The following is a 19,447-nucleotide window of genomic DNA, read 5'->3' on the forward strand; positions in this document are numbered from 1 at the left end:
CACATTTCATAAATATAAAGATGAGTTTGTACTCCAGTTGCTATAGCAACAAGCCACTGGTATTTGACCAATGAATTAGATTGTTATTTCCAAGGCAGCAATAACAGTCCAGTTGATTGGTCAGATCCTCCCAAATGGATTTAGAGAAATTTGACTGCCAAGCAATCACATGATTTTCAAGTATATGTTCCTTAAGAATTATGCTTAAGGAAGATAAATTCTTTACAAAATGGTGTTTGCTTACTATGTTTTTTGTATTTATTGCAATGTTTACAGAGTTGTAAATTTATTGGTCTTATATTGCTTGTTTTTGTAATAGAGGCAGAAAATGCTCTAAGTGGTTGTTTGATTCTTCCAGTGAAATTAATTATTGTATAGAAGTATTTATAACAGTATTTATGTTCATATACAAAATACATTACTTTGTAATATAACCCTATCAAGCAATATCCTGGGATTCCTTTTTCAGAATTGGACACTTTGATAAGGAACTTTCTTAAAGTCTGCTTTAATTTGATGTAAATGCTATCAAAATGTGATATTATAGTTTTTGGTAAAGTTCTTCTGTGGTCTGCTGATTTGGCGCTGATTAACTACATGAATCATGTCATCATCACATCGGCACTTCATTCTCTGATCGATCTGTGCAGCAATATGTGACTTAGTTCTTTTTACACAATAATCAGAAAGAGCAGAAGGACCTTGCCGAATACTATAGAATGCTAAGTTATAGTTGATTACTTGATGACTGTGACTTGGTTAAAACAGTAGTGGGCTATTATAATGAAATCCAAACACCCCCTATGAAGACATGACCTTAATCTCCCACACAGGGGTGTAGATTTCTAATTTGGTCACCCATTCAAGTATCCCCATTTGAAATTCATACTCCCAGTCTTGAGGATTAAGGTCCTGTCATCTATAGGGGTGTATGGTTTTCAACTGGAATAGCCAAAAGACAATATTGTCGATACGATTCAGCGAATTCCTTCAGCAGTGTTCATCTGCTCTCTCTGATTATCGCATAAAAAGAACTAGGTCATGCGTTGCTACACAGCTTCACCAGCGAATGAGGTGCCGATGACGTGATTCAATTAGCCAATCAGAACCAAACTTCCGTATACGTCACAAACTGTGCTAAATTGGCAGATCGCTGAAGTTCGCTGCTGAAAACTATAGGTATTACATTCATGAATTCCCATCTACCGATATCCTTAATAAATACATAATATTTAATCAACCATTTTGTCAAGATGCATTATCAAGACCACAACCTTGCTGTCAAGTTGACACCACCTCCGTCATCTGGAATAGCCCATCATTGTCTCTTGATGTCCCTGCTGTGCTAATATCTATGAGGATGGTGCACCCTTGTGTAAAATTATCCTTTCAGTGATCAATTCAGGTATTAATCCAGGTTGGTGTTCTCTCACTGTGAAACTGGCATTGCTGTCGTGGTCTCCCCTACACCTATCTTGATTACCTGGGTGCGCGTACATGCGACTTGTTTTGGTGGCTGAAACAAACTGCCGTCTTTGACAAATTTGACGATGGGAAGGTGTTCAGATATGTCAAGAGGCCTTTTCCTCCTGTGGGGATAACAAATAATAATGATAAAAATTCATATTACCGTACCGTTTTCATGAAGAAAAAGAAACTTTGTAAGTATACAGTACATACATTAAAGAATAAGAGATCCAACACAAACAGACAGATAAAGTCAAGCTTCTTCTGCTTATGAAAGCCAATCATTCCATGGTGTCATGATGTGTGAAAGATGAAATTGCTACACAACTCTGCATCTGTTACAGCATATTTTTCAAAGAGCAGTTGTGATAAAGTTATTGTAAACACAAAGACACATAACCCTGTGCATTAGACATAGGTGGTAGAACAATCAGCCCATATGAATATGCGATAATCTCCATTCCATACAAAGCATGCACTGGATTTGTTCCTTCAGAATCTTTGGTAAAGCCTCCTGCATGAAAATCTGCCATTTTCAGTTCAATCATGGGTGAGAGACCAAAATACAATAATGACATTAGATAGAAAGCAGGCATTTTGGGAGCTTCATGTCCAAAGTTTGTAATAAAAAAATTCTGACAACTAAAATCACTATGAGGGTGCATTCTGAGGCACACTACTGTATTATCTGTGCACATATGCGACATAATCCGACCAACTCAGACCAATATTATGTTTTGATGAGTCCAAGTGTGTGAAAATATTGGATCCAACACATAATAATGATAAAATTGGATGCTTTACGCCCAATATTTATTGGTCTCGCTATGAGTTTTAAAATATTGGACTCGACTGCGTCTCGTCCAATATTTTTAAAACTCATAGCTCGACCAATAAATATGGGCTCAATCGATCCAATTTTATATCAAAGTTGGGAATTTTGAAATTGAGTTGTCACCATTTGTAACTTGGGCAGAACATAAGATTACTGTAATACTGATGCTGAATTCCCCATACTTCAAAAGTTATGAACATTTCTCTATTAATTTTTGTATGGTTTTATTGTTGTTTTAATTGCTCATTCTTTTCCTATATCTCAATTTCATTGTTGACTTGGGTCTGATTTGATAAGATCATGTCACATATATGGCGATATTTCCTGTTATGCACCATTTCCTAAAATCAGCGATTGTGCCGAGACAAATTTAAGGGGGTACTACACCCCTGTGGTAAATTTGTGATTATTTTTGCATTTTTCTCAAAAAATAATAACACACTGGTAACAAAAGTTATGTATATTATTGGGGCAAGGAAACCAAGGAAATTTCAGTGACTCAACACAAACGGTTCAGTATATATGATAGGAAATGAGGTACATACTAGTGGTACCTTATTTCTTATCATAAATAATGAACCGCTTGTCTTGGGTCAGTGAAATTCCAGTGTAGTAATTGGATTCCTTGCCCCTATCATGTACATAACTTTTGTTACCACTGTGTTATGAGTTGGTGAGAAAAATGCAAAAATAGACACAAATTTAGAGAGGGGTGTAGTACCCCCTTAACAAAACCACTTACAGATATGCCGGGCCCAATGGAATATCCGTCTCGCATATATTCGTCAAATCGTTAAGTTCCACCAATAGAGGGGGCAAGTTCACTTTGGAATTCTCCATACGGAAACACAGTGTATTTTCTTGCTGAACGGTGGATATGGATCGCAGCAAAGGCATCTTCATTAGTAACTTGGCAAAAAGATGGTTATCACGTTCTTCTCGTCGGCTGATTTCACGACGCAAACATTCCAGGAATTTTTCCTGTAGCACCTCGACTGAGTGCGCATCCTTGAGGCCTCCTCTATCTGTGATGGGTGTGAAACAAACATATATACAGAATATCAGATTTATATTCTTTACCATCATTACAAATGGGCTATTCCATTTAAAATATACATTACCCCTGTGGAAGATTTAGCTAACATCTTCTACAGAGGAGTATGGATTTCAAATAGAATATACAATTGGGTAACTTCCATTTGAAATACTCACTCCAGTTGTGGAAGTCAAGATATAGGTAAAGCCATATTCAGGGAGAGTATGGGTTTCAGAATAATTAACCCTAGCCAATTCCATTTGAAAAACACACTACCTCTGAGGAAGATGTTTCCAAAATCTTACACAGGGGTAGTGTGGATTTCAACTGGAATAGCCCAGGGGATTGAGGAGCATATCACAACCCTTTTGTACAAAAGCAGTCAGACAGATTATGACTTTTTGAAGAAAGGAAAACAAATACTGTGCTAAGCCTATTATCTCCAAGATTAGGTGGTTTCATGCCTATGTCATTGGACATACCCAAGGATCTAACTCAATTTGGTAGACGTTTTATGTCTTATCAAATCTTATGATGAATATAGAGCCACTCCTTCGAGCCAATGGGCTATTCCAGTTGAAATCCATACACCCCTATGGAAGACATGACCTTAATCTTCCACACAAGGAGTGTAGATTTCAAATGGAGTGTCACAGACAAGCAGCAATTAGCTCTGAATGCATCCCGATCGTACACCCAAGTAAAAATGGCGGGCGTCACAAATCTACTTCTGTGACATAGATAGCAAGATACCACCATCTATAAAATCCCTTTCGTACTGTACAATTTGCAGCTATTCTTTCATGTAATTCTGTGCTACCAACAAAGAGATCAGGTGCATGCCCAGTAGGTGAGGGGGCTTGGAACTCCAGTCCCTTCCCCAGGATTTATGGTGGATGGAGCTTGGGGGTCAATTCCCTCCCCATGTTTGATTGATGGGAGGGGTAATTCCCATTACCAGCTTTTATGGGGGTGCTTGGGGTTCCAGTCCCCATCTCCAGGTTTTATATGTGGAGTTTGGGGCTCCAGTTCCCATCCCTAGGTTTTAGGGGGGACTTCAGGCTCCATTCTCCCTGGTTTTACTAAGGTGGAGCTTAGGGCTCCATTCCCCTCACCAGTGTTTATTGGGGGGTGCCTTAGGGCTCCAGTCTCCATTCATCACATTTGTGCCAAATCCACCTATTTTGAATACATTTCATCAGCTCCACCCCCTAAGGGCTCATATTGAAATACCCTACGATGTTTTACCACAGAAAGAGGGCAGGATTCCCCTCGCTAAGCGCGCGCCTCAGGAAAGCTCGGTCATAAAACGGATGGATTATATGCATCAGTGATACACCCTGCCCAGGATTTTAACAAAGAAGGCTAGCACAGGAAAGCTGCAGGATGGCGCACACCTTCCTGTGTAAGGGAATTTCAATATGAGCCCTAAACTCTTCCACCCCTGATTTGCATCCTTATTTCTTCTTAATGTAAAGTCTTACCTCCACTTATAATGGTAACAGCCGAAAACAGTGCCACTTCCATGTCGCTGAGTCCGAGATGTTGAAAACCGGTAGTGAATTCAAAGATATGTCTCCATAGCTCAGGAGTGTTCATACCTTGCATCATCTGTTCATCAAAGATACACCCCTCGGTGAGGACCAGTATTTTCTCTTCAGGTAGTATGACCTTTGAACTCTGTATTAACCAGACTTCAAAGAAACCCTGTTTGATAAGCGACATCTGGTCGTCCTGTAAAAATGCATTATGGGTAAAAAAAGAAGAAACCTGAGTCAAACAAGTCAACATTTTAATTTCTTGCAATAATTCAATCAACTTCCAAAAGTATTTGCACTACCAGACTGCAGCAAGGATTGTGAGACATAGATCATAGATATGTAGTTCAAACGTCAAGGGGTCACAGCTTAATCTGATATTCTGGTAAGAAACTTGGCGAACTCCGTCACTCTCCACATTAAGAATGACCAGGTCAGCCAAAGTCATATATGTAGTTGTTAAAGGTGTTACAGGTCAAAGGTTAACCTACCCAATTTAAAATGAAAAATTTAGGTTAATTCTTGGCAAAGTCCATAATTGTTTGCACATTTGGGATAAGTTCAGTGTAGCACTTATGTAAAAGGTAGCAGGTTAAAGGTCGTGAGATTGATTTAAATTGAGAGATCCTCATTAACACTGGGCAAACTCCAAATTTCTTTTGACACTGCACATAAGTTCAATAAGAAGATCCCAAGACACCAATGTCAAAGGTTACAGATCAAAGGTCATCCCTGGGATGATTTACTCAATTTAAATTGAGAGATATTTTTTAAGTTCAGTAAGCTCCCAAGACACTGATGTCAAAGGTTAATGATCAAATGTGACATGTCAAAGGTTAACTTACTTGATTTAAGGTGAGAAATCCTGGTAAACATTTGGCAAACTCCACCACTCTCTGCACACTGGGCATGACTGAGTCAGCAAAACTTTTCCAGGAACAAACCAATGGATTCAGCCTGTCTTCTTCACTTAGTCTCTGCATGCAGGCATTGTATGAACATGGGTGTTCATTGGGTTCCAATTGTGACTGTGTGATAGACAATTAAAAAGGGAGAAAGGTAAAAGAGGTCATTTTGGAACACAAAAATCTATGATTATTAACACTTCAATTCTATTCACTAGTGGTCACCCGTCTTTCCAGCCCTCGATCTGATAAGGATCTGAAGGGGCACGGCAACTTTCTTAGGGCAAGTTGATAATTGCCGTGGATTTTCACTGAAAAGGCAAGGCAGCATGGCAATTTGTAATATTTCAAAAGGGCATCAAGGCAACTGTTGAAAATTTGAGAAGGGCACCAAGGCAATTTTTCAAAAGTGAATAGATGCATTGCCGTCAGCTGAATTCGACACCAAAGTAAAATTCGACTCTCAACTTTACACTAAAACTAACCTGATTGCTTAAAAAACCTGCTTTAAAAATAATACAAAGCAATCAAAAATCAACAGTTAATTTTACTTAAATTGTGCGATCCCCTAGTTCTGAGCTGCAAAACTGACTCAAAACAGCGATGAAACAGCTGTAACTTTGGTAATAATATTGATCAAATTCGCCGGGATAAAAACTATTTCGTGCAAAAAATATCTAGAGATGGGCTTACATGTACAAGATAAGACGATACCGGAAGGGTATCGCCATCGGTTTGCAATGGGAAGTCAATGTTTGCTAATCGAGAGATCAATTGATTTGCCCAGCGCTCAGATTTTGTTCACGACACAAGGTCGAGGAAGCTTAGCTGCTTAGTTACTAACATCGTTTCTGATTGGGCAATAGTACGCTGAAGGTATTTCTCTGACCAATCGAGAAAATGAAGTCAGATTTCTAGTAACCAGATAATGTAAAAGCCGATGTGATTGGCTGAATATAAGCTTACGTAGGGGTAATGAATATTAATTCACAACAAACTATTGTGTATAGGCTACTGTGATTGATAGCTGGGTTACGATGCTCAAAATAGCGATCGTGTTCAAGATTTTCGATTTAATTTTCCACAATTTTGCGGGATTTAACCAGTACTTGTTAATGATTTTATAATGAAGGGGCAGGGCTGGCCGGCTAGGGCACCCACGGCAACTTCATTTAGGGCACGGACAAGTGACTGCCGTCGGTAAAGGACATATTTTGAGGGCATTGCGGCAATGGGGGTGGGCACCCACGGCAATATGCCGTCGGTGCCGTGGGTTAATTCGAGGGCTGCGTCTTTCGTGGTTCGTAAATAAATGCAATCTTAGCAAATGCATCACCACCCTCCGAGTTTTTATTGTGAACAATTTTACAAACTCCCTGATTTATTAATGATTGATCAACTTCTTCTTATTCCCCTATCCTCTCCTTCTTTCCTATATTCCCCTTTAGCATGTTTAGCTCACATCCCTCTTCTCGCTCATGTCCTCCCTCTCTCATTTATCTGTCCATAGTATGGTTCTAGTACCTCTTCTCCATCAATGGCTAACAAATATGTAAATATGAAAACATCTCTCGTTGTGAATTTGGCAGACTGCCGAATAGCTATTCATCTGTCGTTGTGAGTTTGGCAGACTGACGAATAGTTATTCATCTCTAGTTGTGAGTTTAGCAGACTGCCGAATAGCTATTCATCTGTCGTCGTGAGTTTGGCAGACTCTTTTTTTAAAAATCATGTTATGTATGAATTCTCTTACATTACAGGACAGGAATCAGTATGGTATGGCACTGCATCGTTAACTAACCCTGTAGCTGCCCACTGTTACAGTAGCTCACTTTATATCTTGCTGAATAAATTTCAGTCAAATAATTGATATGCTGCCCTCTGTCTCTCTACCATCTGATCCCTGTTGCATGTGAATTCATGCGTAACACATTTCTTACACATAGACAAATCGCTTTTCAGCATTCTGCCAAAATCATTATGTACAAAACCACTTTAACCCTAGTGCCTAGCTCTGTAAAATCCTCCAAAAGTCCTTTTTTTTCCATACCATAAAATAGGGAATTTTCAAGTTAATAAACTCCTGCTTGTTGCTATGATGCAATCATATTAAGTCATGATACACACATTTTTTGTTGGCTAGGTCAGCGAAACACCCATGGCTACCAGTCAGCGATGCACTGCTAGGCATGCGAGAGGTCTGGGGTTCATATCCTGACGGCAACGTCTCCCTTTTTTCATTCCTTCTTTCCTTTCCAATAGCCGAAAACCAATAGCGTTAGGGTTAAAGCCTGTTTTCAAAATGCAAAAGTTACATTTTGGAGTACATCTTACCATAACTTGTTGTTTAAATTCCAGGAGTTGTGCCACCTTGTTTGGACTGTACTGGCAATTGACTTCATGCGCTTGCAGCACTGTTTGGCTGAGAGAGTACATCTCCATATCTTTTTTCTCCCGAGCCTCGCGTTCTTCGGGAGTTTCTGGTCGTGATGTGAGTCGTTTTATCTCGTCCATGTTGCTCTGTCTTACACGCTTGGAATAACGACCTATCCTGACAGCTGTGTGATGAGACAACAGATTGTAAAAGTACTTAAGTATTTATAATTTAAATGCAAGCAATCATAATTGGTCAAATCTATGTGATGCGATCAAGCAAAATCAGTCGGAACTCGGAAATATAAAATTTTCAGTTTCTTATAAGATAGTAAACAGCATTTACAAAGCTGCATTTTGCAGAAATTCCAATTGAAATTGAACAACCAGTTCCAAAGATATGAGCAATGAAAGAGTTTCCAAAATAATAGAAAATAAAAGGAAATATTTCCTTTGTTTGGCTATATCTCAAAATCAATATTTCCGAGTTCCGACTGATTTTGCTTGATCGCATCACATATTTGAGTACTTAAAGCCTGATGCATTCTTCTACACTACAATCCACCTCACCTCTTCTTTCACTCTGTGATCTCCTTGATTTAAAGCATGTATATAAGAATGTTTTATTATTATTATCATTTTTCTCTCCTATTCCTCTTCCCTTTCTCACTCTCTACGCTTCTCTCCCAACTTTTTCTCACCCATGAACTCCTTTCTCTCCCACTTGACCATCTCCCTCTTTCTCTTCTCTCACTCTATAACCTCTCCCTCCATCTTTCTCTCTCCCATCTACTCGTCCCCATTTCTCTCTCCATTTGCCCTTCCTCCCTCTCATCTTCTCCTCCCTTCTATCTAAGCTCTACCAGTCTCTCCCCTTCTCTCTCCCCCATCTATTCCCTTTCTCTCTCCATCCTCTACCATTCTGTCCATGATATAATGACCCCCCTCTTTCTCTCTCCCTGTTTGCTCTCCCTCCCTTCCTCTCCCATATCGCTCATTCTACAAAATCCGGTGCCAATCCACTAAAAAAATTGAAAAAATAAAAGTTGTTCAAAAAGTCCTGTTTTTTGTGTTTTTTAAAAGTAAATGTATCACTACTTTCAAATGTAAAAAATTGCCAACACCACTTGCATATTTTTCTTTCAGGAAGTCATGATGTTTTTTAACACTAAAACTCAATGTAATGTGAGCTACGTTACCAACTATAAAATGGGCTGGTTTTACTCAATCCAAGGTCATAAAAAGCAAATTAAAGATCACTTGAGTGAAATGTAAAACAGATTTCACCATTTCATAGAAGTTTTGAAGATGCTTAAATGAGTGTGTAACGTAGCTCACAGTAACGTAGTTCACTGGTTTTTAATGTTTTTAATGTGATTTGCGAACGTTAGAACGTTATGTCGCTTAATTCTAATATAAATGGGGTTCGACCACTGGTAGCTTTCACACATTATTAGGAAGTGCATGTAATACAAGTGCATACTATAGAATCCTGGTAACGTAGCTCACCAATCTTAACATGGTCGGTCGAAATTTCAATGTTTACAACATTTCTATGCCAAAAATGCTACAGCATCACGATTTTTACTGTGATTTTTAAAAACCTATTAGTGTTTCCTTTCAAAAACCGCAAATTACATTGATACCTCTGTTTTACTTCTTTCCAATAACGTGTGTTAAAAAGGGTAACGTAGCTCACAGCGTTTTGGTGGAAAGTGCAATTTATTTTAGAATTACACAAAGACATTTTAATCACTAAAAATAATGTTGATAAACAATATGATGGTGCGTTATCTAATTAAAAACAACAAATATGTAAAGAAATCGCATTTATTCAAAGAAAATATTCAGGGTTAGATGTGACACTTGAGCTGTGGAAACACATTTTTAGCGATTTTTGCCCGGGGGGTTCTTCGAAAAATTTTGTACGGGGGTGTGCCACGCAGACTTTCGGATGCTGACTTTCTCTATACCTACTTTTTGCTGTTTTTGCTACCCATCAGTATACCAATTTTCAAGTAAAAGCACCCAAAAAGCACCCAAATTTGCCATAATTGGGCGCTTTAAGTGCAATTTTTCCAAAATGCGCCCAATTGGGCGCATTGGTCTCCGCTGATAACCCACCCATCGATATACCAAAATTGCAGAAAAGGTACCCCAAAACCGTGGCACATCCCCGTATACCTTCAACCAGGAAGAACCCCCCCCCCCGGATTTTTGAGCCTTTGCAAGGGTTAATCAGGCTGAAGAAAGCATTTAAAGTATGGAAAACTATATATGTCCATCTAGATCTCGTTGAGTTCTACCAGAAAAACAACATATTTGATGTCCTAAATGCTCGACAAAGTTTTTGGCGACCAAAGAATGGAAAAAAGGCTATTGGCACCGGATTTTGTAGAATGAGCGATATGCTCTTCTCTTCTGTCTCCCTCACTACCATTCTCTCTCCCATCTACTTCCTTTCTCCCTCTCCCATCTGCTCCTCCATTCCATCTCCCCTCTACTAGTCTCTCCCCCATCTACTCCCTTTCTTTCTCCCTCTTCTACCATTTTTCCATCTTTATATCTCTGATAACTCATTCCCCCTTTTGCTTTTCCATTTGCACTTCCTCCCTCTTTCTCTCTCCCGTCTACTCTTCCCTCTTTCTCTCTCCCTCTCCACCCTTTATTCCAATCTACATGTATATATCCCTTTCATTCTCCCTCTCTACCCTTCTCTCCACTGTTCTCTCTCATCTCATCCCCCTCCATTACTCTTACATTCTACCTATTTCTATCTCCCATCTCCCCCCTTCTTTACTCTCCCAACTCTCTCTTGCAATCTCCCTATTTCTCTAGACCTTCATTCCCCTTCTCTCCCTATCTCTGCATGACCAACCCCTCCACACCCTCCCAAACCACCATGCAAATCCACTTACACTCCTTTGACATGCCAACAGCCAAACATTTTTTGAATCGACAGTGTTGACATCTATTCCTATTCACTCTTTCTATCGGACAGTTGGAATTGAAGTGACACTTGTAGTCAATTTTCTTCTGTATACTTCTTCTGAAGAAACCCTGTAAGAAGAGGGAAAACAACATGAAAAAAAAAATTTTTAGTGCAATAGGTCTAGGACAAAATAAATTATTCCACATGAATTCCCACAGACTACTGCATAGGCCTACTATTCGGTAACAGTCCTTGTGCTTTGTATGCTGTGAATTTTCGCATATTCATGAGGGCAAATTGCTCAATCGTGCGTGTCTAAGAATCAGACTCTATTGAAATTCAAACTCCCTGTGTGGGAGATTAAGGTCATGCCAGTCATAGGGGGTGTTTGGATTTCAACTGGAATAACCCAATTACAATTTTCTCACCCAATGACCCTTTTTTTTTTTTTTTTTTGCTTTAATGTATGCAAAGGGCCCCCTTCTCAAGAATTCTGATCTCTCACCATATCACCTCATTTTTCCCCAAAGTTCACAAAATGTCATTGTTTTTCTTCCAAATTTTCACAAATTGAACAATTTTGATATTAATATTTTTTATCAAAATTTTGACAATTATCTATATTTCGACAATAATTATGACCAAACATTTTTACCATTCATTCATTCATTCACTATAACCCCCCCCCCCATTTTTAGGGCTGTGAAAGTGTCATAGAAAGATGCTCTTATTTCGACTTTCTCACCCAATGACCAATTTGTTTGATGTCCAATCTCGCACCAAAAGACTCCTAAAATTTGAACTGATATCTACACATCCTTATCAGGAAATTGTTGCATATCCATGCTCCTCCCAAAATGTGTGATATTGTATGCATGCATGCAACAATGACAATCGAAGATCCTAAACATACTCATCTATCAAGGCACAGTTTGTTAGCCCTTATATTCTTACACACTCATAAAATGACCTCTGAAGGAATCGGGTACAAAAACTCGTACTCCAAAATTTGAGGTCAACATTAAGTTACGATTATTGATCGGGAGGTCAATGAAGAATGCATTGAAGATGAGGCTATTTTGGTCCATAAGGAAATGCCATATTGTCATTATTAAAATTAATGGGTAGCAGCACCAAATGCCACATCATAAAATCTAGCCTGGGAGACAGGCAGTACTTAAGCAATGACCTTGAACTATTCAACTATAATAAGCGCCTGGATCTGGGCTCAATGCTCAAATCATACTACATGTATACTACATTTTGTGTAGAGTACTTCTACACTAAGTCTAATATCTCACAGAAACATTTCTTTCAATAACTCTTTAAAGATATTATGCTGAACCAATGGCACGAATAATATTTATTATGTTTGTACTTGAGGCCCGGGGGGCGATTAGGGTCTCAAAGCACTCATTTTACTTGAAGGGGTGTTCTTTTAAAGAACGATCCTTGTTCGGGTAGTTTTTTTAAGGTTAAATACAATTGGTTTTCAAGGCTTGATTCCAGAGGGGCGTAAGTTAATAATGGAAACAGCCATGCAGAAAAGAATGAACTCACGCTGCATAATAGTGTATCAATCTGAACTAGGGCCACGGACAAACCGGCTGCTCGTAATGCGTTATCCTATATGTTACAGGGATAGGGAAGGGACGCACCATGATAGGACCATGGGCTGATGGGGGGGGGGGGGTGATTGTGGGCAGCCGTTTTCGGCAATTTTCCTTTGGATTTTCTAAATTTTCAATTTTTAAAATTATCCTGAATGATATATCTGTCGTGAAATAAATCAATGCTTCTATAGGCTATAATAGGCCTAGTATGCCTATTTATACCCTGATTATGCAATATATAGGCCTACAACAATAACTACAACAACAGTAACAAAACCAACAACCAATATTATGTTAATCTAATTTGTAAAAATATATTCATAGGCCGCGCCTATTAGACTAGTATAGCCTAAAAATTCCTGAATTATATAATGGAAAAAAACCGGGCAAAAACAATCAATCGCTGCAGTCAGAAAGAAAGAAACGAACAAGAAAAAAGAAAAAAAGTGAGAGAAAAATAAAATAAAATAGATGGAATGGACCACATAGGGACTCGAACACGTACCAAAGATTTCCAGCTCAAAACTATAGTAATATAGTCGAACGTTAGTCCGACGCGCTAACCGATTGAGCTACTGAGTGACCTGTGAAATCGCTTGATCTCAAACTGACTATTATGGAATAGTGCATACCAGGCTCTTATGATAAACAATCTCATCACCGCTGTAAATGTCGGAGGTATCGATGGCGAAAAACCTTGATTTTTGCAAAAGTAGCTTAAATTTGGAGTGAAATTCAAATGGTAAAGGAATCGACATACTTTTGAGAAATAATGTAGGCAGTTAGAAATCAAAATCAACGTTCCACAATCCAGATATCGATAATGTAACATAACAGTGTTTTGTGGTACAAGATTCTCGAAAATTGTTCCCAAAAACGGGCTAATAAAATTTAATCGGTACTGTATTTGGTTCTTCCCCATGGCAACATTATTTCTTTGGTCGATTTGTAGTACAATACAAACAAGGCGGTTCTCGAACCACGAGTCTCGCCTGCTTTCGCGATTACTTTTGGTAGAGGTAAATTAATTTGGTGGTTATTGGCTGGGCACGATTATCTGGCTGATGGTGACCGTACCCAGTAAGTTTCATGCCCATGCAACAGGTTTTACTAATTTGACCTCAGATGACCCTGGTGACCCTGAAATGACCTTCCAAAAATTTGGCTTTAAATGTTGACTGTACCCACCAAGTTTCATGCCCATATGACAGTTTTTACTAATTTGACCTCAGATGACCCCTGGTGACCTCGAAATGACCTTCCAAAATTTGGCTTAAATGTTGACTGTACCCACCAAGATTCATGCCCGACCAACAGTTTTTACTAATGTGACCTTAGATGACCCTGGTGACCTCGAAATGACCTTCCAAAAATTGTGCTTTAAATGTTGACTGTGCCCACCAAGTTTCATGCCCGTACAACAGTTTGTACTAAATTTGACCTCAGATGACCCCTGGTGACCTTGAAATGACCTTCCAAAAAATTGGGCTTTAAATGTTGACTGTACCCACCAAGTTTCATGCCCAGGCAACAGTTTTTACTCATTTGACCTTCGATGACCCCTAGTGACCTCGAAATGACCTTCCAAAAATTGGGCTTTAAATGTTGACTGTACCCACCAAGTTTCATGCCCGCATACAACAGTTTTTACCTAATTTGACCTCAGATGACCCCTGGTGACCTTGAAATGACCTTCCAAAAATTTGGCTTTAAATGTTGACTGTACCCACCAAGTTTCATGCCCGTACAACAGTTTTTACTAATTTGACCTCAGATGACCCCTGGTGACCTTGAAATGACCTTCCAAAAATTTGGTTTTAAATGTTGACTGTACCCACCAAGTTTCATGCCCGTGCATAACAGTTTTTACTAATTTGACCTCAGATGACCCCTGGTGACCTTGAAATGACCTTCCAAAAATTTGGCTTTAAATGTTGACTGTACCCACCAAGTTTCATGCCCATATGACAGTTTTACTAATTTGACCTCAGATGACCCCTGGTGACCTTGAAATGACCTTCCAAAATTTGGCTTTAAATGTTGACTGTACCCACCAAGTTTCATGCCCATATGACAGTTTTACTAATTTGACCTCAGATGACCCCTGGTGACCTTGAAATGACCTTTGGCTTTAAATGTTGACTGTACCAACCAAGTTTCATGCCCATACGACAGTTTTTACTAATTTGACCTCAGATGACCCCTGGTAACCTTGAAATGACCTTCCAAAAATTTGGCTTTAAATGTTGACTGTACCAACCAAGTTTCATGCCCATACGACAGTTTTGACTAATTTGACCTCAGATGACCCCTACATGACCTCAGTGACCTTGACGCACTAACCAATACAAACCAGTTCTGTCTCGGGTCAAGATGCACCCACCCACCAAGTTTGAGGAACGTATGCGACTCATAGTCTCCGAGAAAATAGGCGAAAGGCAAACTTTAACCAAAACTTTAACCAAATTTGTCACATACACACACACCCCCACCCCCACATACACACATACATACGGAAAAGTGATTATATAGTCTCCTGCCTTATCAGGCGAGACAAAAAGGAGAAAACAATCACTCGGCGTGGTTTTATACGGAGCGAATATTTGAAAAAAACTGCATGGAACGTGTTTTTGATCTTGTGAACATGGTGCGTAAAAATGATTTAAACGAAGGATTTTCAAACGGATTCTAAAAATTTGTATAAACACACAAAAATAATGTTAAGATACATCCATGCACCAACATTTGACTCACTGCGATATTTGATTGCTGAGAAAACGCGGTTTTAGAGAACAACTTTATACGTCTTTTATACGTTTTTTATACGTTTCTTCGTGTAACCTTAAATTACCCAATTAACGGCAATTAGTGGTGACATATTTATCAAATTATTCGGCACAAATGAGTGGTTTCCGAGCAATTTTACACACCAGATTTTTAAAAATTTGGAGCCAACTTCAACAGCGCCTTGAATAGCCGATCATCATCACTGAATGACACTCAACCGACACACGCAATATCTATCCTTGTTTCTTTAGGGGCAAATTTCAAGCCAATTCCTCGCTTAGGATGTTTTTATTTGAGTAAAATTCTCGTTTAGGGTTAGTTTGCCAAAATTTTGACATCCTTGCTTAGGGTCATTTATGAAAGTCAATTCACAACTTTTATACATGAGTGCCCCCGGACTTGGGCAGTATAATTGTTTTTTATTGCCTTCCCCACCTACATCGTTTTCTGGACTTGATTTTTGTTCTTCCTCAATTTTCAAGTCTAACTTACAATTTCAAATCTCCAGCCATTCATTCTGATGATAAAAAGTTAATGAAGCAACATGAACAATTTAAAGAAGTTTTTGTGTATTCTTACCCTCAGAACCTTCAAATAAAAAGTATCCCATCGTTGCCAGTATGTGCTGCCCTATAAGACCCTCTGTTTCTATTCTGGAGATCACATTTGAAGTGACAAAGATTTTGGGATACATTGTCCTCCAAATACATAAATTAGCTTCAAATTTGAGCTTGAAACACTTATTTCCTAGAAATATTTGACAATATTGATTTTTAAATATTGTTGCTGTATGATGTTAATACTCATTGTGAACAATCTTGTCCCAGCACATCCCCTTTTAAAGGGATTTTTGCAATTTCAAGCCATTGATTTATATGGAAAAGATACTACATATTATATTTCTAAATGATAATCTCCTCTCATACCATTAATCACATTAAATAAAACATTTACATGTACACAAAATATACAAAATTTACCAACCGCGAAAGACTCTGACCGCTAAAGACGGGTGACCGCTAGTGTACCAAAATTTGCTAGTAGCCCCAGCTCATATATACAAATCCAACAAGCCAAGTCATGGTTAGGATTTGGTCGGCCATTATTGGGTCCCCGCAGCACCTAACTGGTGTTGTGACTGCCCAATTGGGTGGATTAAAGCCGCTTAAAATTTGATGTTAGATTCTTTTGTGTTGTAAGCTGTCCTCATTCTTTTGTCTACGTGTAACACAGGTGATAGAATGCAGTTTAAAATACCCTCCAAGGCCGCATCATTTCACATTTTAGGTGAGATGGAGCCGACGGGGACCCAGCTTTGAATGCCATTGAGGTGTAGGAATGCGTGAAATTGGATTCGTCTATAGCACTTCTGGCATGCCTAATATGGTTTATATGCACAGCATTATAAACAGGTATGAGAAGATCTATTTTTAATCAAATAAACACTGAAATCAGTCACTTTGAAAATTGCATGAATATTTGAACTCAACTCACTCACAACTGTAAATAAACTCTAACTAAGCCCCCTCTTTATTTCCTTCCTTGATCGATCGATCGTTTGTTTGTTCATTTATTTATTTAAAGCAACTTTCCATGTTTAGAGCATCCACTCACATCACACAAGTGTGACTTTCTTTATTGTGGGTGTTATACAGTGTTGCAAAGAAACTCCCAACAGCAATGAACTTGAAAAGTCATTATGCATACAAGCATGAGCTGAGTGAGTGAGTGAAGACAGGGGTTAAGTTCACACAGAGTATCAAGTGATATCACAGGCAATTACTCCTAATCAAAGGGGACATAAGGGCCAATCATTGCCAAATACTAGCACAATTTTATGTCACTCTTTATTATATCAGAGTTTGCCAAGAAACATGGTGCACCCCAGCAGCCACCAAACCCGGGGGGGGTACTCAAGTTTGGTTTTGGTAGGGACGTGTCGCTGAGATTTTGGAAGTGGACCCATAAATATACCAATTTTTCAAAAAATTTGGACCCATTTATATACCAAAAGTCAAATTTTTCGGCCAAATTTAACCAAAATTGTCTCAGTTTTTACAAATTTTCCCAAATTTTGAAAATTTTGGCTAAATTACGGAAAAATTGGGCTGTTTTCCGAAAAAAAATTGAGAAAATTTTGAAAAAAGGACCCATTCATATACCAAAATAGGCTTTGAAAAAGGGGTCATTGATATACCAGAAGGCTGAAAATGCTACCCATATTTGCGGCACGTCCCCGTATGGTCATTTGTACTGAGTACCCCCCCGGGGCACCAAACCCATTGTCACTCTGGGGTTTTAAGACACAAGAGGGGATCATCAGTCGTTGTCAGTGCAATAAACCTACTGTCCTGTTGCCATCTAGAGCAACATATAGTAGTAGGTGGACAAAAGAATCATGATGTTTAATAGCTTTTAATACCTTCAGAGTACTCAATTTGGGTGCATTTTCTTTACAACTTTGACAATTTTCACCCAATTTGGAATCGGAAAGAATTGGGGACTGTCTGTTCAGTACTACCGAATTGAATTTGAATGCATTTTGAAATCATTAATAGAGTATGACATGAATACAAATTATCAATTTTCATATTAAAAATAACAAAACATCTTGAATTGTTTTTTTTTTGTTTTGTTTTTTAGGTCAACCATGAATGATCCTAGCATTTAGGTCTAGGTCCAGGGACACTCCAAAACCGAAAAAATTAAATTAAATTTTTTTTTTTTTTTTTTTTTTTTAATTTCTGAAATTTTCCGAAAGTTTGGGGTGGGACTTTACTCAAGGTGGGACTATACTCGCGTCAGTACGGTATTATAATATGTACTATGTTCTCTCTCTGTGTCAGATGGTGCTCTGTAGTGCTGCTGTGGTCTTCACAAGAGTATGCCATCTCATCTGATGCCTGATGCCATTGTGCGTATAGAAACCAGCTTCACATCAATAGTCCAAGATGATGGAATACTGAATACTTCAGAAAAACTTAATGACATATAAAATCAATTTTTTGTTTCTCATCCCCTTGTGCCTAATACTTTATGGTATTAGTCTTTTTTTTTTTTTAGAATTTTTAAATTCTTAAACACTTTGGAATGCTTCAGAAAAACTTTACACAGATAAATACATGTAAGTATATTTGAGAACAAAGACCACTTTTTTAAAAGTCTTTTTGTGGTACTCAAGGGGGTTTACCCCTCAGAATCTCACATTTGAAAGAAAGAAAGAAAGAAAGAAAGACAAAGGACCTCCCTGTTTTCCATGAGCACTGTTGGAAAAGACTGAAAACTATAAACAACGATAATTACATTGAAGAAGAAAAAACACCTCCCTCATCAATTCATGAAAAATCCTCAAGACAAGAACAAAATTTTATGTGGCCTAGGTTTTTTTTTATCATCTATCAACCTGCAACCGATTTTCAGTAGGAAAAATCTTCAACAATATAGCTTAATAGCTTTTAATACCTTCAAAGTTCTCAATTTGGGTGCATTTTCTTTACAACATTGACAATTTTCACCTAATTTGGAATCGGAAAGAATTGGGGACTGTCTGTTCAGTACTATTATAATATGTACTATGTTCTCTCTCTCTGTCAGATGGTGCTCTGTAGCGCTGCTGTGGTCTTCACAAGAGTATGCCATCTGATGCCTGATGCCATTGTGCGTATAGAAACCAGCTTCACATCAATAGTCCAAGATGATGGAATACTGAATACTTCAGAAAAACTTAATGACATATAAAATCAATTTTTTGTTTCTCATCCCCTTGTGCCTAATACTTTATGGTATTAGTCTTTTTTTTTTATAGAATTTTTAAATTCTTAAAACACTTTGGAATGCTTCAGAAAAACTTTACACAGATAAATACATGTAAGTATATTTGAGAACAAAGACCACTTTTAAGTCTTTTTGTGGTACTCAAGGGGGTTTACCCCTCAGAATCTCACATTTGAAAGAAAGAAAG

General features: G+C 38.4%; 1 protein-coding gene across 1 annotated transcript in view; it reads right to left on the reverse strand.

The window, feature by feature from the left end:
* Positions 1 to 300: 300 nt before the first annotated feature.
* Positions 301 to 19,447, reverse strand: part of LOC140168062 (retinoic acid receptor alpha-like) — a 59,325-nt gene continuing 40,178 nt past the window's right edge. Inside the window, exons 3-8 of the mRNA XM_072191365.1 lie at positions 11,073 to 11,214; positions 8,116 to 8,339; positions 5,722 to 5,904; positions 4,823 to 5,072; positions 3,045 to 3,327; positions 301 to 1,589 (exon numbers count right to left, since the gene is read on the reverse strand). Of these exons, the coding sequence (XP_072047466.1) occupies positions 1,430 to 1,589; positions 3,045 to 3,327; positions 4,823 to 5,072; positions 5,722 to 5,904; positions 8,116 to 8,339; positions 11,073 to 11,214 (1,242 nt within the window). The 3' untranslated portion in view covers positions 301 to 1,429. The remainder of the gene's footprint in view (positions 1,590 to 3,044; positions 3,328 to 4,822; positions 5,073 to 5,721; positions 5,905 to 8,115; positions 8,340 to 11,072; positions 11,215 to 19,447) is intronic.

Source organism: Amphiura filiformis, chromosome 13 (genome assembly GCF_039555335.1).
Source record: "Amphiura filiformis chromosome 13, Afil_fr2py, whole genome shotgun sequence".
In the NCBI taxonomy this organism is placed as follows: Eukaryota; Metazoa; Echinodermata; class Ophiuroidea; order Amphilepidida; family Amphiuridae; genus Amphiura; species Amphiura filiformis.